Genomic DNA, 22,566 nt, shown 5'->3' on the forward strand with positions numbered 1-22,566 from the left:
CAGCCGGCCACGGAAGCGAAGAAGCCCGCCACCTATCGCTTCAGCGCCAGAAACACATTTATAAAACTCGTATCGGGATTAATCTACTGAGCTTTCACTTCTGCTCACTTGTTCTTTGCTATTTTCTTTACGAGAGGGTCTGGGATAAGGTTAGCGGGTGAGCTTCTTCCCGAGAAAACGGGTCGCGGGAAGTGAGAGAGAGTTTGAAAAAATCAAATCAACCAACACAATCGACAGAGCCATACTTCTTGTCTCTTTTTTCCTCTTCCTTTCTTTCTTAAGCTCCCTTCATTCTTGAGGCCGTATATATCCCTTCCTATCATCCCTTTGTGGTTGCGCGCGCTTTTCCGTCTCTTGTCGCAGCGATGTCCAACCAGCAGGTGGTAAGTAAAAAGCCGGAGAGAGAGAGAGAGAACAAGCTTCCCTTCCCATTCCATACCTAGCCAAAATGCACTAGCTTCTGTGAGACTCACATATCCTCTCTTCTTTTTCCCGTTTTTGGCAAATTAGGGCGTTGTGTTCGATAAGGTCATCCAAGAAGTATGCGACTCGTCCCAGATCGATTTTGAGGAGGGCGGCGTTGACCAGCAGACGTTGGAAGATTTGAGGAAGGTTAGTTCGTGATGTTCCTGTTCTTCTTTTGTTTCACTCTTTCTCCGTCAAGATGATGATGATGATGATGATGGATGGATGGATGGACGAATGTGGATGCGGCGGTGGTGTTGATAGGCCACCCGGATACCTGGCGTTGGTCCTCGCGGAGTGAGTGGCAACCGAGGGAACTGCGCTGTTTAAAGGGAATCCAGGCCTGCTTTTAATAAGGAGTCCACCCACCCTGGGCGCCGGCGGCTGACGGCTGCCTTGGCCCGCGTGTGGCTCCAGGCAGGACAAGATGCGGGCAAAATTGCTCTTGTCCTTTGTCGCAGGCAGATTGCGTTGTGGTGCTGTTGCCGCTTTAGTGGTCCGGCAGGCATCCGCATGACTAAGCAGCACTTCGCATCATCATCATCATCTACATCTACATCCATATCTACAACTACATCTACCCGCTTGGGTGCTACGACTTTGTTTTTAATTTGATGCCAATGCTAATGCTGAATTGTGTTGCTGTTCGTTCAGGGATGGCGGAAGAAGCTATCTTCACTTGGGGTTGCCCATTTCCCTTGGGATCCTGCGCCGCAACCTCCCCCACCGCCTCAGCAACCCCCGCAGGCTCACCCACCACCACCGCATGTGCAAGCCCCTATTCCTCCACCCCCGACAACAGTTCCCTCCAATGGCCCGCGCACCACACCACCACCACCACAATCACAACCACTCCAACACCAACACCATCTCCAACACCAACAACCACATCAGCGGCAGCCCCAGCAATCACACCAGCAAGCTCAACCACCTCCCTTTTCCCATGTCCCTACCTCAGCCCCTGAGACATCAGCTGGCGATATACGTATCAAATCAGAGCCAGGCTATCCGCCTACTGCATCAAGCCTACCCCCAGTAAATCCGTCAACTCTCGCGCAGCAGCGTGCGGCGAATGCATTACATCAGAGGTATGGAGCAGCTGCGGCAAACCAGGTGCATCAGCTGCAGTCCCAGTCGCAGGCTGCCCTCTCACTTCCAGGAGGTCAGAAGCTTCCCGGTAGACCAGTCCACTTTCCTCAGGATCAAAAGCCACAACTTCAACAGCCGCAACATTATCAGAATCTAGCTCAACAACAGCCGCAACAGCCGCAACAGCCACAACAACCACAACAACCACAACAACCACAACAGCCACAACAACCACAACAGCCACAACAGTCGCATCAACAGCCTCCGCAACAGCAGAGACCCCCAATGAACCCTTCCCAAACAGACGGCGCTAGCGACTCGTTACAAGAATGGAAAACGGAGGTCGCACGCAGGAGAGAAGCTGCCCAAAGACACGTGAACAGAAAAAACAGCGGCGATGACCATTTCATCCGCTCTTACGTGGAATCCAGGGGCCTACAGCTGGAGGCTGGTGGGCTGCTGGCACCCCTGAGCGAGCAACCAAGCTTTACCAAGGGGACAAAACGCAAGGCACACGTCATGAACGATCCCTCTGCTTTTGCATCTCCAGCAAACCCATCCCCTTCATCCAGTAATATTGTTGCACCAAGTCAGTATGACGGACCAGATGAGTTCAATGGAAACACCGGACGGCAGGAGGAGGCAGATGAAGACGCTATCAACTCCGATCTCGATGACTCGGAAGACATGCTTGATGACCACAACGACGGCGATGATGCAGTTGGACAAGTTATGCTGTGCACGTATGATAAAGTCCAACGCGTCAAGAGTAAATGGAAATGCACGTTGAAGGATGGAATTCTTACATCTGGGGGTAAAGAGTGAGTTTTACCCTGTTCTGACATTATGAGATATGGTAAAACTAATATCCCTTTCCCTTCTTTTCCGTTAGATATGTGTTCCATAAAGGCCAGGGCGAATTCGAGTGGTACTAGAAAGTGAATTAGACTTAATTACCCATCATCTGACGAAATCTCGCAATCGTTTCCCCCCACTTTCCCCCTCATTTTTTGGCTTCATTATACCCCTCAATGACCCCATTACTTTTTACCATTCCCTCATGGTTGCATTGACTCAAGCAAGATCATACAGACATACATATATCACCTAAAGTCTTCCAACAAATCAGCGCGAAATTAACAGCCTCGACCCTGTCAAAGCCCATAACTACCAAACTCAAAAAATTTATTTACAGCTTGGAAATTCATGAAGAAACTCGGCCAACAATGGTTAATGAAAGGGAAGAAAGTTTCCAAAAAATTTCCCATGCAGTGATGTAATTTGGTGTTTTTCTTTTTTGCCCCTTCTTCTTTGTTTCTGTTCCTGTTTCTCATTCATGTGGCATGACTCTGTCTGTCTTCCCTGTTCCTTGCCAGCTTCTCTTGTATATTTCATGTGTCTCTAATATCTATGAACCTGCCCCAGCATGACATGGACATAACTTGTGTTGTAAATTTTTTTGGGTTTCTGTGCTTCTTTTTATCTTTTTCACTTGATTCTATAGTGGTGGGTAAGTAGCTGGAGATGAATCTTACTTTTTTTTTCTTCTATCTTGTGGTGAATTTTCCTTCTTCTCTCAAGTTCAATCATTCTCAATGATGCTCTGAACTTGACTTCGCTTTTTTTTTTATCTTCTATGGCAGAGCTTTGACTACTGTCTCAACTTCTAGTGTATTTTTTTCCCCTTTCATCTTTCAATTTTCTGCTTTGTAGCTGTCTTGCATGTACGCAGATTGAGAGAATGATTGAATAAAGAGAGAAAAAGCTGAGATGAAGAAGAAGAGAGAGTGAGAGAAGAAAAGAAGTGAGATGATTAAAAATTAAAAAGTAAATAAATGACAATTAATTCTGTAAACTTATCTTCTCTTTTCTCTCTTTCTGTTGACATGATTTGCATATCTATAACCTGCACAGAGAAACAAAAGCTCTTACACACACTAGAAATACATTATTAATATTGCTTCAGCCTGTACTTTTATTGTTTAGAAGCTTAAGTCTCTTTGTAACAGGTTCTACAGATGTCAGCAGAGTAAGAAATTATTACTGAATAGTTTACATTGCTGAACAGTTTACTCTAGTTAAAAGAAAGTAATCTCTTCATCATCAGCTTAAATTAGTTAATAGACTATGCTAGAACTTTTATTTCACATCTTCATAGATATATATGTATATAAATAGAATCTAAGAAAGCTTACTAGTAGAAGTGAGATAGAAAGAGATGGAAAAAAGACTTTTATTAATAGAATTTTTCATTAAATTTCTCTTCAAGAAGATAAAAGCTGAATACAACTGAGTAAAATAGAAGAGAAGACATGTACTTTTTGATTTTATTTTTGTTTTCAAAAACATAAAAACAAGTTAATGTAGACAAGATTATTCTATACAATTTGCACATGAAATATAATCAAAGCAGAGATGGTCAGGCAAGAAAAAAATATCCGGAAATGAGAAATGAGAAGAAAAGTGATAAAAAAAGAGAGGAATAGAAAGAGAAGAATAGATGGAGAAAAGTCTATTCATATTTTTATAACATATCATGAGATTAAAAGATGAGAAAAAAGTCACTGAAAGAAGTAAGTGAGAAGGTGATAAACAAATATACAAAAAAAAAAAAAAAAAAAAAAAAAAAAAAAAAAAAAAAAAAAACTGCCTGTCAACATCACTTTGAATATGTGAAATGAACAATTGCACTCTGTGACAATAAATAAATAGTAAGTAACAAAACATTGTGAAGCAGATGAACAAACAATAATAACAATGAAAGACAATGAAAAACAAAAAAAAGGGATTACAAGTAATGATGAATAGAAGAAGTGAAGAAAAATGGTCCTTTTTTTTCTTTTTATTTTATTTTATTTTCTTTTTTTAACACAGAAAGACTTAAGAAACAAGAAAAAAACAATACCTGAATCCGCAAAACCGGTCCCCCCTCATCGCCAACCAAACCAGCTACCCAGAAATCATTAGACAAAATGTAATGAATAGAGGGAAGATGATATGTAAAAGAAAAAGGACGAAGAAAAAGTATATGTCGTATGTACGTATTATGTACAGATGGAAAAGGTGATTGATGGGGTAGTGAATAGGCCGTGGCAGAGGTGGGCAAAAAAGAACAGAGAGAGAGGAAGAGATGTAATAGTAGAGCATGTAAGACAATGTAAAGAAGAGCAGGAAAGATTCAGGAAAACGGAGGAAAATTAGCCGGTAATGGTTGGACTAGAAGTTCCTGTCGGATCGTATGAGGGAGGGAAGGGGGAGGTCGGTCCCTCTGGTGCTGTCGTGGTGTAGGTGCCCAACAACGCGGGTCCCTCTGGTCGAAATATCGGTGGCGGCAGAGTTAGAAGGCCAAAAAAAAAAAAGGGTAAAAGGTAAGAATATAATAATAGAAGGTAAAATATAAATAAAATAAATAAATGTAAACTCCTTTGTAAATGAAATAAAAAAGCGGTGGCCGCGGTGAGGAAAGTGGGAGAAGAGGGGAGGAGACTTTTTTTCGTCATTTCACTTTGCCTGTGATTTTTTTTTTTTTAATTCAGTAGGGAGGGGAAGGCTGTCTTTGCTGCTACAGTCCTTCCTCGCCAATCCCAGGGAGTCCAGCTCCGGCGACGTTAATATTTTGCCCTTGCATTACCCCACCCACGCCAAGGTTACGACCAGCGGCGAGTTGGAGTTCTGGGTTGCAAGGCGGTGAATGTGATCTGTGGTATTTGAGGCCGTTGAGGTTCTTGTACCGTTTACCGCATACTTCGCAGCGGAATGGCTTTTCTTTCTCCATGCCCAGGGCCCCTGGGTAAGGCGTACATGTTTCTGGATTGACGATTGAGAAGGTTCCGTCCGCATTATCGTGAAGTTGTTGGTTGTTGTGGCCGTGCTATATAATCCGGATGACATGGTTAGAGGAGAGACGAAAAGGGGGGTGGGAATAATAAAAAAAAGGGAGAACATGGTTGAGAAGAATACTTACCGCCTTGTGGTATTTTAGACCATTCTGGTTTTTATATGCTTTCTCGCAACCTATGACTGGGCATCTAAATGGTTTAGGTTCTTCATTCGGTAGCAGCCCAATCGTGTCTGGTACACCTGCACGAAGCTGCTGTTCTCGAATCCGTTGCGCGATTTGGCTGTTAGGTCCGTACGGCTGACTTCCTAGCCTGTTGAGCATATTTTGTTGCTGATTGAACCCGCCAGTCGGGCTAAACAATCGCTTGGCTGGTTCGTCGATACAGAGATTCAGCATGTCATTTCCGCCTCCATAGCCTGGAAATTGTCCTTGGCTTCCAATTAGCGCGTTATTCTGCAACATCGACATGTCTCCAAACTCCCCAATGATCGACTCGTCAATTTCGGCGGGTGTCCCCGGCGTAGAAGAATCTGGCGTGCCACGGTACCCGGAATTTTGTTGTTGCTGTAGCTGGTGTGTGACGAGGGTAGGGGTATTGACTGAGGATACGGTTGGGTTGTTTTGAAGCGGTCTCCCAGGCGTAACGGGGGTGCCTGGCTGGGAATTCCGTAGGCCCTGATGTCCTTGTAGCATACTTAGGTTGAGTGGCGTTAGGCGTCCTTGATTTTGTTGTCCAAATCTACCTTGCATGGGACTATCTCGGGATCGTGGATCTTGGAAAGCATTATCTGCCAAAGGGTCATCCATTTCCATATCTTCAACTGTATCGAGATCGGGAAGGTCGTTTTGAGATCCAAAGCCACCGCGTTGTGTCTGAGGATGTTGTGGCGCCGGGGAGGTCATGTGGTTTGATGTTTGCTGATTTTGATTCGGCCGTGGGGACGATATGCCTCGGTTTTGATTACCACCAATACCAATATTTGATTGCTGATTTTGTTGCCCTTGATTTCGCACGCCTCCCGGCATCCCGGTTCGGTTGTCACCAATGGACATTTGTCCCGTCTGCCCGGTACGTTGTGGTGGTTGTGGTGACTTCTGCGCATGAGCTTCCTCATAATGTTGCAGCAAGTCGTGGAGGGAGGGTAATGTAACGCCACAGCACGCAAAATCTCGCATGAAATTCGCTTCAAGTTTCGGAAGATATGATGAAGAATGATATGAAGGAGACTGTAGTGTGAAGGGGGACGTTCCGGTCATAAGAATACTGTAGCGGTTATATTAGCCCATGGATGGTTTTCTTTGCCCAGTAACGTAAAAGCCGAGGGCCATGAAATTATCTCCAATTTCCATTTAACGAAAATTGGTGGATATGCTACTCCTCGCTATACATAATATAATTCGGGATATGGGAGTCACAATATTGGTAGAAAAGGAAGGGTAAAGAAGAAAAAGAAGAAAAAGAACTTACTCATCTCGAATCCAACTGCCAACGGACACACCTCCCCAGCTCATGCCTCCAACCAAACTACCTGCTAAGCTCTCACGGCGCTGTTTATCTCTGTTGGAGCCAGCCACTGTGATGGGCTTCGTGCCATTTCCCCACTGCGCCATACTTGCGCCAATCGAGTCTTTGCGGGCTGCATTTGATTTATATGCGACGGAAGTGGGAATGGTGGTATTCGAGGCACCAGCAGACTTGTCTATCGTTGAAGCTCGTTGTAGGGCAGAGGTCAAATTCGAAGCCTGCTGGCCAGGCGGGGAGACCGATGTGTTCCGGGATGCGATATTAATGGGGGGAGTTGGGCCCTCCATGGTTCGTCGCTCGGGGAGAGGGGATGAAGGGAAGGTAAGAGCGGAAAAGACGAGTCGTCAAGATCGGGTTCTAGAGAAGTGCGAGTTTGGTAGATAGAGGTATTTGGATGTTCTTCCGGCTTCCGATGCCAGGAGAAATACAAGTCTCGATCCCGCTCAGCGGTACTACGGGACTTTGGGATGGCAGTAAAGCCAACGGGGGTTCCGATGGGAGTGGTTTCACGGGTGGAGGAGCGGTCGAGTTCGCTGGAAGACGGAGAATACTGGAGGGGAGGGGGTGTTCTGAAGACTGGGGCATTAGATAGCGAGATGGGGAGGATGGGATGAAGGGAATTGCGCTGCAACTCTTTGTTGACGACGGCAGAAAAGAGGGACTGGGGTTGTTGTTCGGCGGCGGCGGCGGCGGTGATGGTGGTGATGGTGATGGTGATGAAAGCTATCGAGAGGCGGAGTCCCCGTAACTTTGGGCGAGGTGGAGCGGCTCAGCGAGGGAGGGAAGTATAACTTAATAATATTAGTTATAATAATATTAGTGAGCGGTTAGTTACTCCGTACCTATCTGGTAAATATTTAAGATATTTAATAATAATAATAATAAATACTACTACCGCAACACTCAGGACAACGAAGACAGATAGAAAGAGATATGTTACCCTCTCAACGCTGATAGTCCTAACCTACTAATACCATACCAATAATAATAAATAATACTCCTGTAGTTAATACTCCTGTAATAATAAAGAGTGAGACCGCAGTGGTGGATAGCGAGCGATGATGAAGCCAGCCAGACAGAACAGACAGTCCGTCCCCGATTCAAGATCTTATTTAGGTCGAGTCCCGCCGAGGATCCGCCGACTGTTGGAACGCTCTGCTAACTTGCTAGCCAGCGCCGGACACCCAGACGGTGCATCCTAGCGGTTATGCTGTACGAAGGATGAAACCGGCTCATTTGTTCGATCTGTTCTTCCCCCTTCTTCCCTCCCCTCCCTCCTCCCTCCTCCCATGCTTGGCTGACAGTTTCCTTTGATTCCGAACTCAGGCGGGGAGGCCAATCTCCGCGACGGACGGACCCCCCAACCGGGGAATAAATGGCCTCGAGAGGACATAAATATCAACCTGGCTAACTACTACGATTGTAACGACTATTATTATTAACTGCTTCCTCTTGTCTGGCACTTGGAACCACCGCAGAGTGACCTAATGCAATCTTCCGTTGATATGTCACTGCAACTAGCCCTGTTTATCTGTCTATATATCTATCTTTGTCGCCGGGAAATGCAGCCTTCCTCCAATAAGCCGACAAAACAAACGTCCCTCTTTTGAATTCATGCATTTTCTGTAGTGATTTCGTTAACCCTTCTCGCCACTAATTCTATTTGTAACTTATGCCCGTGAGAAGGAATAGTCTTCGCGGGCCTCCTTGATATTAGTTCCGCGAGCTTTAAATAAATGATATATATATATATATATATATATATATATATCTGTAAACATATCTATATAACAGGCGGTCAAGAAGGGAGCATGTGGCAAACCCGGAAGTCAAAATAGCCCTGTCCCTTCTGGAACGAGTTAGGGAGCAGGCGTGGATCTATGGACGGGGATTAGCCACTTGCTACCAGATTCGATCACTGGGTTCGGTTCTCCTTTGTATGGCCTCGCCAAGTTGTTATTATGCAGGATGCTGATGATGATGCCCTGTCAGCACCTATCGGAAATCCTACCTCAGGCTAGGCGGGCGCCTACCATATACCTAGATAGGTAATAATATATCATCTTTCTCTCTTTTTGACCATTATGGCCTAGTAAACATCCTGCTGAATCCCCCAAACGTCATTCCAGCTAAAAGACAAAAGTGAAACAAAATCACCTGCAGGACCTTATTTATCGCGGGAGAGTCATCGCGCGAGGGTTCAATCTGTTCCTCATCCATCCCCCCCCCCTCCCCCCATCCGCTGCGATCCTCTTGAGGGTTTAATTCAATGGGTGTCTCGGGACGCCAAACAGTGGCAGCAGGCCTCGCCCTAGGCCTCGCCCTCTATGGTGTCGGCAAACATCGAGACCATTCGCCTCCATATAGCTCACAATCCATCTCTCCTAGTTGTGAGGGGAATGCCTCGCCTGTTTTCGGCCTACTTGACCAGTAGCTCCACGTGCTGGTGAAGTTTAACAGTCCGGGTTGAGGGTCTTGTGGATTCAATAGAGGAATTCTGGGATTCTGTCATTCTTGCGGTATGAGAGTTAAAAAAAAAAATACTTCTTCAGGGTGTTATTCTCGTTGCTGCACTGTTATCAAATGAGATGCGTCTTGATTATGCAGTACTTGAGTGTAAACACACTCTCTCCTCTCGGAGCAAAGAAGGCATTGCAGAATCCTCAATGCAAAACCAAATAGAGCAAGATATGGTTTAAGCCTTGAGTGATATTATTCGAGGGGCGAAAAGACTGAAGGAGAGACTCAAGGGCTGAAAAGTGGAAACTTTGCCACGGATCTCCTTTTCTGCCTTGGGAGCAAGCAAGCAACAAACAAAAACTTAACAATCCCAGGTAGTTATTGGTTATCAGTAGATTTGCAGAGGAACTCTAGTACGAGAGGCACCCAGTCTTGTCCCTGTGTAATCTTCACGCATTCTCTTTTTCACCTGGGCCTCAAATTCAGTAAGTTGTAGAAATTGCAAATGCTCCTCCAGCTTCGCGTGGAATCCCTCGCGTCCGGCTGCTGGGAGAAAGTTTCGCCGCTCCCTCGCCGGCTTTCACACACCACAACCCACCAACGGCACAAGCACGGAGGCAGATCTTGAATCGCCCCAGCTGAGTAGAGCGTGGGGTTGTAGATTAGAAACGAAGAAACGAACCAACTGGACTGTCCTACTCTTCAGATAGTAACTAGCTGTTAATCCGTTGACAGGCAGAACGCAGCCCTTCGGAAAATGGATCCAGGTTCGAATAACCAGGCGGAAATCGCCAGCGGGGGAGTTGTTGGCAAACCGAACGGCCATGCCCGCGTTGAAGAATTTGAAGAATCGCCGGCGAAAAGGATAAAGTTAGATGGGCAACCGGTTTCTGATCCACAGACGGCTGCGAAGAGCGGAGTTGAAAGGAAGAAAGGTGTTGCGCCGATTAAAAAAGAGTGAGTTTCTTTTTTCTTTCTTTTTTTTTTTTTACGACTAGTTACCAATCAAACCAACGGAATTGATTGCATTTTATCCCGTCATCTCTACGGCATACCAGTTATTGCTGCTAACAAATATTTTGAAAAGGTACCTCATCGAGGTTTCTCCAGGTGCGGCCCAAGCTTCCCCGAGGGCTATCCCGGATGATGATGCTGCGGAAGCCGCCAAGCATCACGAGCAAGAGGGCAACAGTGGCAGGCAAAAAGGAGGTAAACGTGAGAAGAAAGGTGGACAGAATACCAAACGTACATTCGGGCGCTCTCAGGACGCGAAGCAACTTTGCCAAACCGTTGCCTATCATTCTGAATTCTCTCCGAAGCCATGTCCCTGGGGCAAGTCCTGCAAATTCGAACACGACATCCGCAAATACCTGAAAGACTACAAGAGAGCCGACTTGGATACTTTTGGCGGTGTTTGCCCCGTATGGGGAGCCAAAGGAAGATGTCCTGCTGGTTGGAAGTGCCGATTTGTGGGGTCACATATGGCTGAGCGGGAGACGGAGGATGGGAGGAAAGAGTTAGTGTTGGTTGAAGATGCGTCTCGCATGAAAAACCCGACGTCAGAGAACGGAATTGGAATCGATGGAGCGGTTAACGTTGTTTCGACAGAGGATAAGCTTGCCTTGGCGAAGAAGAGATACAAAACTCCCAAAGCTGATTCCTACACAACTTGGATCGACACGGTCTCCAGAGAAGTCGAGAAAAAACTCCATGGGCGAAACCAGGACGACACTGCCTCTGTCCCCGACAAGACTGATGGTCAGGGAGCTTTTGATATCAAGGATGAAAAGGAAGATAACAGAGCGCAATATACAGAACCTCCCTTCCTACCATCTGAAAAAAGACGAGTCTACTTTGGCCCGGAGACCCCTGTCCTGGCTCCGCTCACAACGCAAGGCAATTTACCCTTCAGACGTCTCTGTGTTGATCTTGGCGCACAGCTCACCTATTCGGAAATGGCCATGAGCATGAGCCTGGTGCAAGGCTCGAAGTCTGAGTGGGCGCTTATGAAGGCGCATGAGTCAGAGATATTGCCTCCAACAGTCAACCCACAGCAGACCATCGTGAAAGACTATGACAATTCTCGTGATCTGAAATTCGGCGTTCAGATTACGGGGAACAAACCGTGGGTTGCGCTAAGAGCCACTGAAGCCTTAACCGCGCTATGCCCGCACCTACGTGTCATCGATATGAACTGTGGATGCCCGATTGACATGGTTTTCAGAGAAGGTTCAGGCTCTGCGCTACTCGACCATGCCTCGAAACTGGAAAAGATGCTGCGCGGAATGAACGCTGTGTCTGGAGAGATCCCCATCACTGCGAAGATCCGAATGGGGACCAAAGATTCAAACCCTACGGCTACAAAACTAGTCGAGAGGTTAATTTGTGGCGGTGTCGAGTCTCATGAAATTGGCCAGGGCCCTGCTGGCGTTGCCGCGATCACATTGCATGGCCGTAGTCGTCAGCAGCGATACTCGCGCCAGGCGGACTGGGAGTATATCTCCCAGTGTGCCGCGTTGGTTAAACGACTCAACGAACAAACCGATATCGCAATCGATACCATTAAGGAGCCAGATGCACGATACCAGCCCGCTGCGGGTAAAGTGTTCTTCCTCGGGAACGGCGACTGTTACTCCCACGAAGACTACTTCAACGGGATTCAAAAGTCGGGCGTCGACACTGTCATGGTGGCCCGTGGCGCGCTGATGAAGCCGTGGATTTTCGAGGAAGTCGAAAAGGGCCAATATCTTGACAAGTCTGCGACTGAGAGGCTCGCGCTCGTGGAGAAGTTTGCAAAGTATGGCCTTGAGGCGTGGGGGTCTGATGAATACGGCATTGGAAACACGCGCCGCTTCTTGCTTGAATATCTAAGTTTCACGCATCGATATATACCCGTGGGCCTACTGGAGTACCTTCCCCCGAGCATCCAGGACCGCCCGCCCGCCTGGAAAGGTCGCAATGAGTTGGAAACTCTTCTTGGAAGTGATAATTATAAGGATTGGATTAAGATTTCGTAAGTGCAGCTATTTTTTATTTATTTATTTTTTATTTTTTTGGGAAGTGGTATTTTGCTAATTGTATGCGCCATTTTACAGAGAAATGTTCTTGGGTCCAGCTCATAAAGATTTCAAATTCGAGCCAAAGCATAAGTCGAATAGCTACGAGATTGTTGCGGAGGGTTGATTAGCAGTAAGAGAAAGCTACTCGCCTTGGAGTTATTGTAATAGAGCCAGCATCATACGGGCATTGGAAAGCCCATAACAATATATACAATTGCATATTTTCGAGACGGAATACTTCGTAAATAAAAAGTTCTGGCTACGTTTCCCTTCATTAAAATACAATAAAAATAGAATCCAACCAATTATGGCATATCCATTCACTTTTTATAATCTGGCAGCCTGTTTGCCAGAATCGATACAGCACCAAAATAGGGCAAGCGAAAGTCACATGGAGCCGCCAAATCCAGTGTCAACAACAAACCAACCACGATGACGTCTGTTTTCCCTCCAAGCTTGTTTTGCGGTCAAAAAACTCCAACTGCAACCATTCCACCCTACTCACCAGCCACTAACAACAGACACAGATAAAAGGAACCTCCCTCGTTCTATCTCGGGACTTTGAGTCCTTCTGTAAGAAGCAGTTCTGTCTTTACCCCGTTTCCTCCTCCGCTCATCGTGTTTTGGTGAAACAAGCTAACGACAACCGAAAAAGAAAACAACAGAAAACAACAGCTTGCCCGTAAAGCGAGCTCTGGCTGTTCAAGGCAAAACTGTGTACTACCCATTGAAGGAACCGCAACGATGACGCTCTATTATAGTCTTGTACGTATTTGCTCGACGCGATCGACCTATTTGGGCAGCGCATCCCATCCGCTATCCTCAGGAGTGCTCACGCAAGATCTGGGAAGTTATTATGTTGCAAACGAGTGCTAATAAGAATATTTGGTTCTCTGCTATAGGTTTTCCTTCTCCTGGTGGTGGAGATGGTCATCTTTGTTGGCCTCATCATCCCTCTTCCTTTCACCGTAAAAAGGAAACTCTTCACCTTCATATCTGAAAGCCCAGTTATTGCGAAGCTCCAGTATGGCATGAAAGTAGGTCTTTATATATATCCGCTGCCAATTCTTCACCTCAACGAGAGTATAAGGCGCTGACATACTTGGTGCTTCACAAGATTACGTTTATCTTCATCCTTATCCTATTCATCGATAGCGTTAATCGGGTCTACCGCGTTCAAACCGAGCTATCCACACACTCAAAGGAAATGGGCGGAGCCGGGTATGTCAATATATCGTCCTTCAAACCCACACCCTTTCCCACTAACCCAGATCTCCCCAACCAAAAATCTCCTGACTAAACACCACTCTTTTCTCCGCAAGGCGCAGAACTGCCGCCCTAGGCGCCGAACGGATGGAGGTCCAAGCCCGCAAATTCTACTCTCAGCGCAACATGTATCTCTGCGGCTTTACCCTCTTCCTTTCCCTCATCCTCAATCGCACCTACACAATGATCCTTGAAGTGCTGCGTCTGGAGGACAAAGTGAAACAACTGCAAGGCGACAAACAGGCTGGCGGCAAGGCATCGGCCAAATTGGCAGAGGCCGGCGATGCTGGTGAAATTGGCCGTCTACGCAAGGAACTTGCGGCTCGTGAGAAGGATATTGAAGCGCTGAAGAAACAGTCTGAGGGCTTGTCGAGGGAATATGAAAAGTTGGGCGATCAGCTCTCAAGCCAGAACCCCGATTCAACGCCCAAGAAGGAGCGGTAAATGGCAGTGGGAGGTCAGGTGGCTTTTGCCATTCGTTGGCGGCTCTTGGAAGAGAAGAAAAAGATATCGAAATCCCACCAACGTGATGGAAAAGTGGGTGGGTGATATGAATTGGTTTCAGAGAGGCTGATGTTTTCCCGACGGACTATAATGCCTAGGTCATCCTAGTGTGTGCGTTTCGTGAACTTGGTAATGGTAGTGAAATGTGCAAAGGTTCCGAATAGAAACGGGAGTGTGGATTTGGGTAGTTTCCACTTTTAATTTTTGAAATATGTATATGCAGCGATTGGATGTTTATCGTCCCTCTTTATACTTATGGAGGCGTGTAATAGGATCCCATGGCGGAGATATCATTAAGAATATTTCTTCGCACAAATCACAGTTCTTATTTTCTTGACCTGGAGTTACTATTCCATTCCATCAATACCTTCCCCAGCTTACCATTTGAAACTCGTAATTAGTTAATACACCTTCAATGCGTTCCCAGTGCAAATCTGGGAAACAAGTTTGAATTGGGGAGGGTATAAAATGTGGTATATAATATCAATCCGTCATCGAACAGTCATCGCAGTGCAAAGGTAGAGAGAAGCCTTAAACAAGAAAAGTCCAGAAACTCGGGTATACAAATTCCTCCTCGAAAATCCGGCGCACCTGCTCAAGCACAAACTTCTCTACTTTGCCCACATTCTTGAGCGCCTGCTTCCCATTCTCCTTTCTGCCAATTTCGCTTTCCACTCTGATCTCACGCAGCAGGCTAAGAGGTTTACGCCGTGGAGAGTTTGGTTCCAACGTGTCCTCTCCGCCACCACTGCCGATTTCCGGTCCGATTAACGCGTCTGCATCCTCCGGGGAGAGAAAGCAGAAGTGTATTCGTCGTCGAATATACGCAATGACTGCTACGGCGTCGAAGGTGAGGCCTGTAATGTTCAGTTTTAAGGGTAGGCCGACGAAGCTGGGCATTGGGTAGTCAAGGAGTATCTCTGCGGTTAACGAAAGACTGATATTGCCTGCGTATTTCGTCCGACAAAAGACTTGGAAATCCTCGGCTTTTTGTTCGCGCATTCGTCGAGGGGGGAGATCGTCAAGCGGAGGATCGGACGATGTCGGTGGCATGTTGGGTTCAAGCACTTGCCCATGATCACTGCCTGGCACTCCTTGTGAATGATGGGAGTGGCGCGGATCACCGCTGCTCATTGAGCCGCGGGAAAGCAGTGTGTTCCCAGTATTCGCAGTGGACGGTCGAGATTGGGCGGAGTCAGGTTCGACTTCTGATCTGCGGCGAGACGGTCTTGCTCCATGCACATCCGGCCATCCGCCAGAGAAAGGGCTGCCGCGCGCCACAGTACCAAGCGGCGTCTGTGAGCCCGAAAGTCCACTCAGCGGCATGTAGTATCCTAAGTTCGAGGTGCCCCCTGGTATACCTGGTGTTCTAGATCTCGGAAATAGGTACGGGTTTATATCTCCGAAATTCATGGGGGACCGAAGCGGGGAGATCCCGGTATTTTCCTCTCCCGGGGGCATTCGTAACGGTCCGTTGAAGCCCATCCTGCCTTGCATGTGGTCTTCAAGGCTGCCTGGAGAATTTGCCTGCCAGGACTCTACCTTGCTCCCATATCTATCAACCGGTTCCCGCGTTGGAGACTGCTCCTCCGAGCTCTCTGAGAAATTTTCGTTGTCATCCTCCTCGTAGAAATCCGGGAATGGGTCGCAGAGATCGCGGATTTCAAGCTCTGGGGGTATCGTACCGAAATTGAAGGAAGTAACTTGCACTGAGCGGATGAATCTGGGAAGAACTATCTGTTGGAATTTATCATGTATGAATGAGCGGATGCGCTCCGCCAGAAGCTCGCCGTCTGGGCCAGAGGTGGCACGCTCCCAGTCAATATCTATGGACATCACCTAAATCTGTCCATACGGAAAGTTCTGACAATGTCAGGGTCACCGTGCATGCTCGTACGGATTGCCGGACACGCAGGTGCGAAGCATCGATAGGTTCTGAATTTCTTTTTGCTTTGAACTGCGCCCAACAATTTGACGAGGTTTGGACCATGTCGTCATAACTAGTTATCACGTGCAAATATATGCTGAGTCATCCAAGGATCTGACATCAAGTCCATTTTCCTCCTGGGCTTCTGCGTTCTTGAACCAGACGGCCTGAGAACCACCTTCATTCTGTTAGGACGATGTCGATTGAACGGAATGTTCGGGAATGCCGCCAACCCAAGCTGTTAAGGCTGAGGCCCGACCGCATTTCTTTGCTCTGAATGTCTACAGTTGGGCAGACGAGAAATATGCCCAGGCACCACCTCTGAGGATTCCGAATGCATCGAGCAAAAAGAACCTCGAAACTACATAGTACGAGCACCAAGATTTTCGGTCTGGGCATGACGCCACTGTTAATAAGAAGGCTTCACGGCTAGAAGTACTCCGTGGGATTTGAAACCCGGCTCTGAGCTTTTTTGTTTACCCTCGAGCCTCAAGGTATGCACGGCAAAAGTTGGCATGTAGCTTGACCGTTCAACAACTGGGCCTGGAGCTACCCAGCACATTCGCCGCATCTTTACTAAGCCAGTGGCCCAGTGGGGGTGCCTGCCGCTAGCACATACCATTTTTGATCGCGCAACGTCAGCCTTGACTTCAAAATTAGGATTCTGATGTATCATAAAATCAGTTTCGACTGTTGATCTTTTGGACAATCGTCGTTAGCTCTTATGACGCCATGATTCTCACGATTGCCTTCCGGTTCGGCCCAAATTTCCCTTTTTCGATTGTGGGCGATCGCTCCACGTCTTCACAGGCGTTGCATGCATCAACGAGAAGAGCTCTATCGTGGGCCGTCGGAGTGGCCGCTCTGAGTGGGCGGGTTTGGAAGACACATTGACACGGGCATCATCGCATCGGAGAATTTTTTCACTCGCTTGGCTTGCAGATGCCCAAACGATTTAGCGACTGGATGCGCAGCTCAGTGAGATCTTAAACTTGCATCATTTGCACACTCTGGTGATCCTCTGTTGAATGTTGAATCACGCAGGCTGGAACACTGGCGCTGGTGAGCTAACTATGGTGGCTATCCACAGAACGGCTTACATTATGGTTGCTAAAAGTTCACTATCCCACCATGCATCTGTATCACCAACTGGCGGAGAAGATCACATTTGAGTTAACGCCGAAGATTTATATCTGAGCCGCTTAACTATCATCTATGTATGTACTGTACGGAGTCCGTGGGGCATTGTCAGTAATGACTAAGGCAGGTGGGTCTCCTTCTAATTCTCACCAGAACCGGCCATTCAACAATCAATCGGGCCGGGCGGCAAAGATATTTATCTCCCCTGCTCAAATCGGCTTCTGAACCAGTTCGCGGAGTAAACTAAGGAAGGGCCATCTATCAGGCATTTACTAAACACACCTGTGAAGCAATATTGCTTTTGTGCTTATCCCCCTGTGGCCTCCCCAAGCTGAGTCTTTGAGACAGAGCTTGTAACTGGATCCTACTATACTCACGTGACTTACTTTCTATGCTGGTTTTGATGCAGGGTGTCGTTGGTTGACCGCCCGTCGACCAAAGCATCCGGCCTGCCAAAACAGCCTCGAACTGAATTGAGCGACTAGACGCGGTGCTCTCCAAAGATATCGTTGGGTTAGAGACTGCTATGTGGATCGTGGAATTCAAACTACTCCTCGCTCAGCGCTTATTGCATCCTGCTTCTACAACCAACCCTTCTTTCGCCCGAATTTATCTTGTCCTTGACGACCTCGATTTTTTTTTTTTTTTTTTTTTTTTTTTTTTTTTTTTTTTTTTTTTTTTACCTTCAATAGAACCCACATATTCATCATTTGCCGCAATTCTGTTACCACCTGCATATCGCTCTGTTTCAAACGTCCTTTGTCACAATTTATCTTATTTCACACGATCGGCAGATTGGGACGTGTGTCTTTGAGGATTCAGGAGGAGACCTGAATATTCCACATAACACCTTGCATTGATATTGCTGAGAAAAACAGTGGAAACTTAGAGAAAAGTATACCTCTATTGGGGGGGATTTGGCAAGAAGTATCAAGCTAGCGTTGTGAGCGCAACATGTCATCATATCCGGATTGAAGATACTCTACACCTGTCTGTTTCTCTACCCCAGCGCAAACGGGGTATTTGAGTTTTTGTGAGAACCTTATGCTCAAAACAGGGAAGCTGTACCTAAGCGTACTATTTGCAATCGAGAAATAAGCTCATGTACTATCATGTATTACCTAAATTGAGTATCTAGATTCAACAAGGGTTCAATCTTGAATGCCGCCTTTAATTATAGCTGCATTAAAACTAGAAAATTCCCAGGTTCTCCTCAGCCCGGAGAGGGTATAACCACATTCGGGAACCATTTCCGGAGCTGTCATGAATGTCATGAATACGAGCTGGCAGGCGTGAAATCGCGCAGATATACACTGTCAAGATGGCGACGATCATTGATATCTTGCCCTATCCGGCGTTTCTCTGCAAGCTCTGATGCATCACTTACTGCGAAATAACCTTATTTTCCTCCTACGTCCCTACCCACATGGTCCATAGCAGGGTATTCCTCTCACTGAGAATGCTTCTGGTTTAGCAATTGCCGTTCCAGCCAATGAATTAGCTAACGGACTGGACGGAACTACAGAGTACAGAAGGCTGATTGATATGCGACCACATCCGGACATGAAATAGAATAACCGCCAAGCGATTCAACACGAAGCTCCCAGCTTATATTCTCACATGTCTTTGCTTTTTTTTGTGCTGGATGTTGGGCAGCAGGGAGAGGAAAACAGAATTCACGGAGGGAGAGAGAGGAAATACAGGCTAAAATTAACTAAAACAAGACAAAATAAGCGGTTCGAAATCCCTTTGAAGATTGTGGCCTCTCAGAGGTCGCTTCATGAGATTTCATGAAATATCTAAAACCCAACATCCTACGGCGTATATTCGTTGAAGTTGCTACTAAACATAGCTGTGCCGCAAGATCTACGTGCAGGCCACTTAACAGGCCACCGACCGGAGGCCGACCGCCGGCCGAGACTCTGTGGTGAGTTGAATTGCCGCAAACTTTATTTTCTGACCCGTGGCGGGCTGATTGAGTCCGTAATAGCTAACGGGCCTATCTACACTGACATTGGCCATAATTAATATCTATCAATGTAAATTTGTAGCAATCTACTCCGTACATGTAATGTACATGTACATTACATACATATTATACTCGAACACACCAACGACCTCGGGATATGATCTCTACGCCACATCAACAACCCCGCCGAATTCTGTGCTGAAGCTTCGTTATATTTCAATGCGAACTACCGCTTTCAAAACCGACGACGGGCCGTGCCGCTCTTGAGATTTTGACTACATTCTTCTCGTCGTCAGTGGTGAGAAAGCGCGAAAGGAGGTGGATGTAGTAGCGGTGTGTGTCTCGTTTATCTGTATCACGCAAGCAAAGGGGCTTGGGAATATCACCACATTTGAGACTCAAATAAATGTTGCATATTTACATGTACTGTACATGTACTGTGCATGCACATCTATCGGCGAGTGCAAAATACAATGTTGATTTGGGCTTTGAGAAGGCGTTGAGGAGGCGTGATCGAAGCCCAATCGTCCAGGGTACCCAGTGTCACAAAAACGGCGTGTACAAGGGAGGAAACGTTGCAATTTAAATGATCGTTGTTTGAAGCTCCTTACTTTACCATATTGGCTTGTCTTGGAACAAGGGAAGCGCTTAATACCAAATGTGAATCTACGGTACTTGTGTACAGTACTAGTAATTAGATAGAGAGCTGAAGACGACTTGATTATATCTTTGAACGAGTAATACGTCCCCAGAGAAGTACATACATGCACAAGTTACCAAGTTGGGGGTATTTTCAGTCTTGAATAGCAACAATGTCCCGAAATATAAGTGGTAAGGCACCGATACAAAAGTAAGGTACAAAAGTAGGGAACAGGAGTTACACACTGGGGAAACAGGGATTGGGATATTACGCAGTGAAAAGGAAAATATGATTGCGCCCTAGTTTGCCAGGTGAAGCGGAGAGGCAGAGCAAGCAAGGAGATTTCATGTCATGCAGAAACTGAGGGTATTCGAAGGATGTTAATCTGCAGTGGATGTTCCTAATTCTCGAAAAGAATATTTCACTCCTAAGATTCGTGAATACATGTTGCTAGAAAGACTGGACGGAAGGCGGGCTTGCACGGGACGGGGGACTTGGAAAAAGCCATTAGGAACATCTATGTCTGGAATCCTACAGCCGATTCGGGCTCCACGTTCGTAGAATCTCAATGCCAAAAGTTGATAACCGATCGATAAGGGAAAGCATCATGGAAAGACCGAAAATCCGAAGCATAAAGGCCCGGAGTAGATAGCGCCGAGGCAAGTTTTGATGCTTAGAGCTTTAATGTGCTAAATTTTTAATTTTATCAATCAAATGGCCTTTTGTTCCCGGACAAGTCTAGGGGAAGGGGCGGTAGTAGGTTACCTTGGGGAGCCGCCGTGATCTTCGCATTTCCCAGGTGCTTTTCTTGTTTTGTCGATCAACTTCTGTCCTTCGCCTTCCTTGGCCGTCCCTTCTTTTGCTTTACACTCTGGGCACACTACCACGCCAACGCGCAATACGCACCCGCACGTGTACTCGTACCACCATTGAGTGCAAGTGCACATGGCTGCTGAGGTATGTTTGATCTGTTTGATCGTAGGTTCGAGAGTTGGATGGTGATATCCAGGATGGTCTTGCGTATACTCTAGGTAAGGAAATGGATAGGGTGATGGATGTTTTTTTAAAAAAAACTTAAGAAGTCGCGGGTCAAGTGGTGTTTAAATATGTAGGAATCTCCTTACTTTAAGACCCTTTTTGGATTCCGCTCTGACAAGCATGATGCTGACCTGTGCAGTTCAAAAGTCCAACAGGTACCAAAGTCTGGAATAGGATATCGCAGGGTAAAGAGCGTAAGCTAACACTCCTTCTCAGAAAGACTGGTGGCATGCACTCCCTGCTGGGATTCCAGGACAAACGAAGATTTTAGGTACGAAATAACTGTAGAATTGTTGGTGGTGAAGTTCGAGATTTCCAAGTATGAACAACGGCACAGCTGAAGTAACGTTCTGCAGGGATAGAGATTGTTTTAGACTAACTCGGAGCAACTTGCAAGACACAAGTCGCACATAAACGGCAGCACCTATCAAAGGGTCTCTTAAGCTTCAGGGCATAAAAGAAAAACTGAGGATTTTTTTTTCGCCCAATAGAAAGGCCGCACTACCACTGCATCCGGAAATGGTGCCACAGCGAAAATTGGCACATCCGCGGTGGTCGCGGTGGGCCACAAGGGCCTTGGAAGATGAGAGCCATTTGGCCAGTGAGGGCAAATAAAGTTATTGGAATTGTCGGCCAAGAAAGAGTCTTTCATTGGACATCAAGAAAGCGACATAACTTGTAGATATGAAGTACATTGCTCGCAATGTCAAAATCTCAGATAGTATGGCTATCTGTGAAACATTGCACTAGTGAGAAGAAACGTGCTCGTCTTTGACTATACCCGTCATTTCGAGGATTCCCGAAGCATGGGGTGTATGCTGCTTCAGCATATCCTAAATTGGGCACCGGCCGTTGTTCATGGTCATCGTATTCTCCCAATTGGTAGCAGTTTGGTGGCTTCAGAGTCCCTCCCCCGCAGACCAACAACAAGCAATCGACATTATTCAAAAAAAGATGCTTAAGACGAGTGTGATTCAGTTGCAGAGAACTCGGCCGTGGGCCATAGCTCGCTAGCTCCTTTGAAATGAAAGGATGCAGAGGCGGCTACGCCAGGCAAAATCAGGACAGCACTTTGTGAATCGATCTGACACCCTAACCTGCAACTTTAGAGGCGAGGATTAGAGTGGGAGCAATTCAGAATGGTAGAAGAACCGAGATACGATGATTAGCTCCTGTGCCACCAACGACGAATGAAACAGTAAAGATGATAAATTGTGGAGGTTAAGGGCCGCAAACACTCAAATTCCTTGTGGTGGGGTTGGGCCATAAAGATTGCTAGGCGCAGGCCATTCAGGAACAGGCGCCTGTCAAAATATCGTTTCACCCTTCGCCAAGGACCAGGCCAACGAAGATCAGGATTTTCTGAAGCCTTACAACTCTATTGATGATCCGCTGCAGCTCAGAAGCTGGCTGTAGCCTGTGCCTTTTTTCGTAGTGTGTATGACGAGGCCATGGGGTCGAATAAATAGTTTGCTGCTTGGCCCCCAACCCGGGTTGGATTGGACATTCTACCGCCGTAGGTGGCGGCGCTTCGAAAACAAAACAATTTGCTGGGGAATGAGAAGAAACTTCCAATGCTGTGCCCGTAAACAAAAGGTATGGCATGGCAAAAGAACAGAGAATTCTTCTATTTGTTAGCTAGG

General features: G+C 46.7%; 5 protein-coding genes across 6 annotated transcripts; 3 read left to right on the plus strand and 2 right to left on the minus strand.

Moving 5' to 3' along the window:
• BDCG_04950 (transcription initiation factor TFIIA large subunit) lies at positions 1-3,423 on the plus strand. Its single transcript, XM_045420596.1, has 4 exons — positions 1-383; positions 511-612; positions 1,120-2,375; positions 2,447-3,423. The coding sequence occupies exons 1-4, from the start codon at positions 366-368 to the stop codon at positions 2,487-2,489; spliced, it is 1,419 nt and encodes a 472-aa protein (XP_045276675.1). The 5' UTR covers positions 1-365; the 3' UTR covers positions 2,490-3,423.
• A 764-nt stretch (positions 3,424-4,187) lies between these two features.
• BDCG_04951 (C2H2 transcription factor) lies at positions 4,188-8,002 on the minus strand. The gene is made up of 5 exons (XM_045420597.1): positions 7,861-8,002; positions 7,763-7,766; positions 6,864-7,711; positions 5,519-6,659; positions 4,188-5,425 (listed from the first exon to the last, which is right to left on the minus strand). Exons 3-5 carry the CDS (start codon positions 7,205-7,207, stop codon positions 5,117-5,119), a joined length of 1,794 nt encoding a protein of 597 aa, XP_045276676.1. The 5' UTR covers positions 7,208-7,711; positions 7,763-7,766; positions 7,861-8,002; the 3' UTR covers positions 4,188-5,116.
• An 816-nt stretch (positions 8,003-8,818) lies between these two features.
• On the plus strand, positions 8,819-12,811 carry BDCG_04952 (tRNA-dihydrouridine synthase 3). Its single transcript, XM_045420598.1, has 3 exons — positions 8,819-10,337; positions 10,468-12,393; positions 12,476-12,811. The coding sequence occupies exons 1-3, from the start codon at positions 10,138-10,140 to the stop codon at positions 12,561-12,563; spliced, it is 2,214 nt and encodes a 737-aa protein (XP_045276677.1). The 5' UTR covers positions 8,819-10,137; the 3' UTR covers positions 12,564-12,811.
• On the minus strand, positions 12,409-16,468 carry BDCG_04954 (mitochondrial distribution and morphology protein 12). The gene has a single exon (XM_045420601.1). The coding sequence runs from the start codon at positions 16,043-16,045 to the stop codon at positions 14,741-14,743; it is 1,305 nt and encodes a 434-aa protein (XP_045276679.1). The 5' UTR covers positions 16,046-16,468; the 3' UTR covers positions 12,409-14,740.
• Positions 12,874-14,791, plus strand: BDCG_04953. Of its 2 annotated transcripts, none has more exons than XM_045420599.1 (5): positions 12,874-13,012; positions 13,095-13,204; positions 13,342-13,476; positions 13,557-13,660; positions 13,762-14,791. In XM_045420599.1, exons 2-5 carry the CDS (start codon positions 13,184-13,186, stop codon positions 14,147-14,149), a joined length of 648 nt encoding a protein of 215 aa, XP_045276678.1. In that variant the 5' UTR covers positions 12,874-13,012; positions 13,095-13,183; the 3' UTR covers positions 14,150-14,791. The 2 variants fall into 2 exon arrangements, with proteins under 2 accessions (XP_045276678.1, XP_045281064.1); XM_045420600.1 differs by having other exon boundaries at positions 13,768-14,610.
• Positions 16,469-22,566: the final 6,098 nt, after the last annotated feature.

This window comes from Blastomyces dermatitidis (assembly GCF_000003525.1).
Source record: "Blastomyces dermatitidis ER-3 genomic scaffold supercont1.5, whole genome shotgun sequence".
Lineage (NCBI taxonomy): Eukaryota > Fungi > Ascomycota > Eurotiomycetes > Onygenales > Ajellomycetaceae > Blastomyces > Blastomyces dermatitidis.

What these genes read in the sequence shown, in the direction of transcription:
- BDCG_04954 (XM_045420601.1), bottom strand. Translation starts at nt 16,045, where the DNA reads ATGTCCATAGATATTGACTGGGAGCGTGCCACCTCTGGCCCAGACGGC.
- BDCG_04953 (XM_045420599.1), top strand. Translation starts at nt 13,184, where the DNA reads ATGACGCTCTATTATAGTCTT. An exon ending in AGCTCCAGTATGGCATGAAA is followed by an intron (nt 13,477 to 13,556) that starts GTAGGTCTTTAT and finishes GTGCTTCACAAG; the next exon opens with ATTACGTTTATCTTCATCCT. An exon ending in AAGGAAATGGGCGGAGCCGG is followed by an intron (nt 13,661 to 13,761) that starts GTATGTCAATAT and finishes TTTCTCCGCAAG; the next exon opens with GCGCAGAACTGCCGCCCTAG.
- BDCG_04952 (XM_045420598.1), top strand. Translation starts at nt 10,138, where the DNA reads ATGGATCCAGGTTCGAATAACCAGGCGGAAATCGCCAGCGGGGGAGTT. An exon ending in GTTGCGCCGATTAAAAAAGA is followed by an intron (nt 10,338 to 10,467) that starts GTGAGTTTCTTT and finishes TATTTTGAAAAG; the next exon opens with GTACCTCATCGAGGTTTCTC. An exon ending in AAGGATTGGATTAAGATTTC is followed by an intron (nt 12,394 to 12,475) that starts GTAAGTGCAGCT and finishes GCCATTTTACAG; the next exon opens with AGAAATGTTCTTGGGTCCAG.
- BDCG_04951 (XM_045420597.1), bottom strand. Translation starts at nt 7,207, where the DNA reads ATGGAGGGCCCAACTCCCCCCATTAATATCGCATCCCGGAACACATCG. An exon ending in GGCAGTTGGATTCGAGATGA is followed by an intron (nt 6,660 to 6,863) that starts GTAAGTTCTTTT and finishes TAACCGCTACAG; the next exon opens with TATTCTTATGACCGGAACGT. An exon ending in GTCTAAAATACCACAAGGCG is followed by an intron (nt 5,426 to 5,518) that starts GTAAGTATTCTT and finishes CGGATTATATAG; the next exon opens with CACGGCCACAACAACCAACA.
- BDCG_04950 (XM_045420596.1), top strand. An exon ending in CGTTGGAAGATTTGAGGAAG is followed by an intron (nt 613 to 1,119) that starts GTTAGTTCGTGA and finishes CTGTTCGTTCAG; the next exon opens with GGATGGCGGAAGAAGCTATC. An exon ending in CTTACATCTGGGGGTAAAGA is followed by an intron (nt 2,376 to 2,446) that starts GTGAGTTTTACC and finishes CTTTTCCGTTAG; the next exon opens with ATATGTGTTCCATAAAGGCC.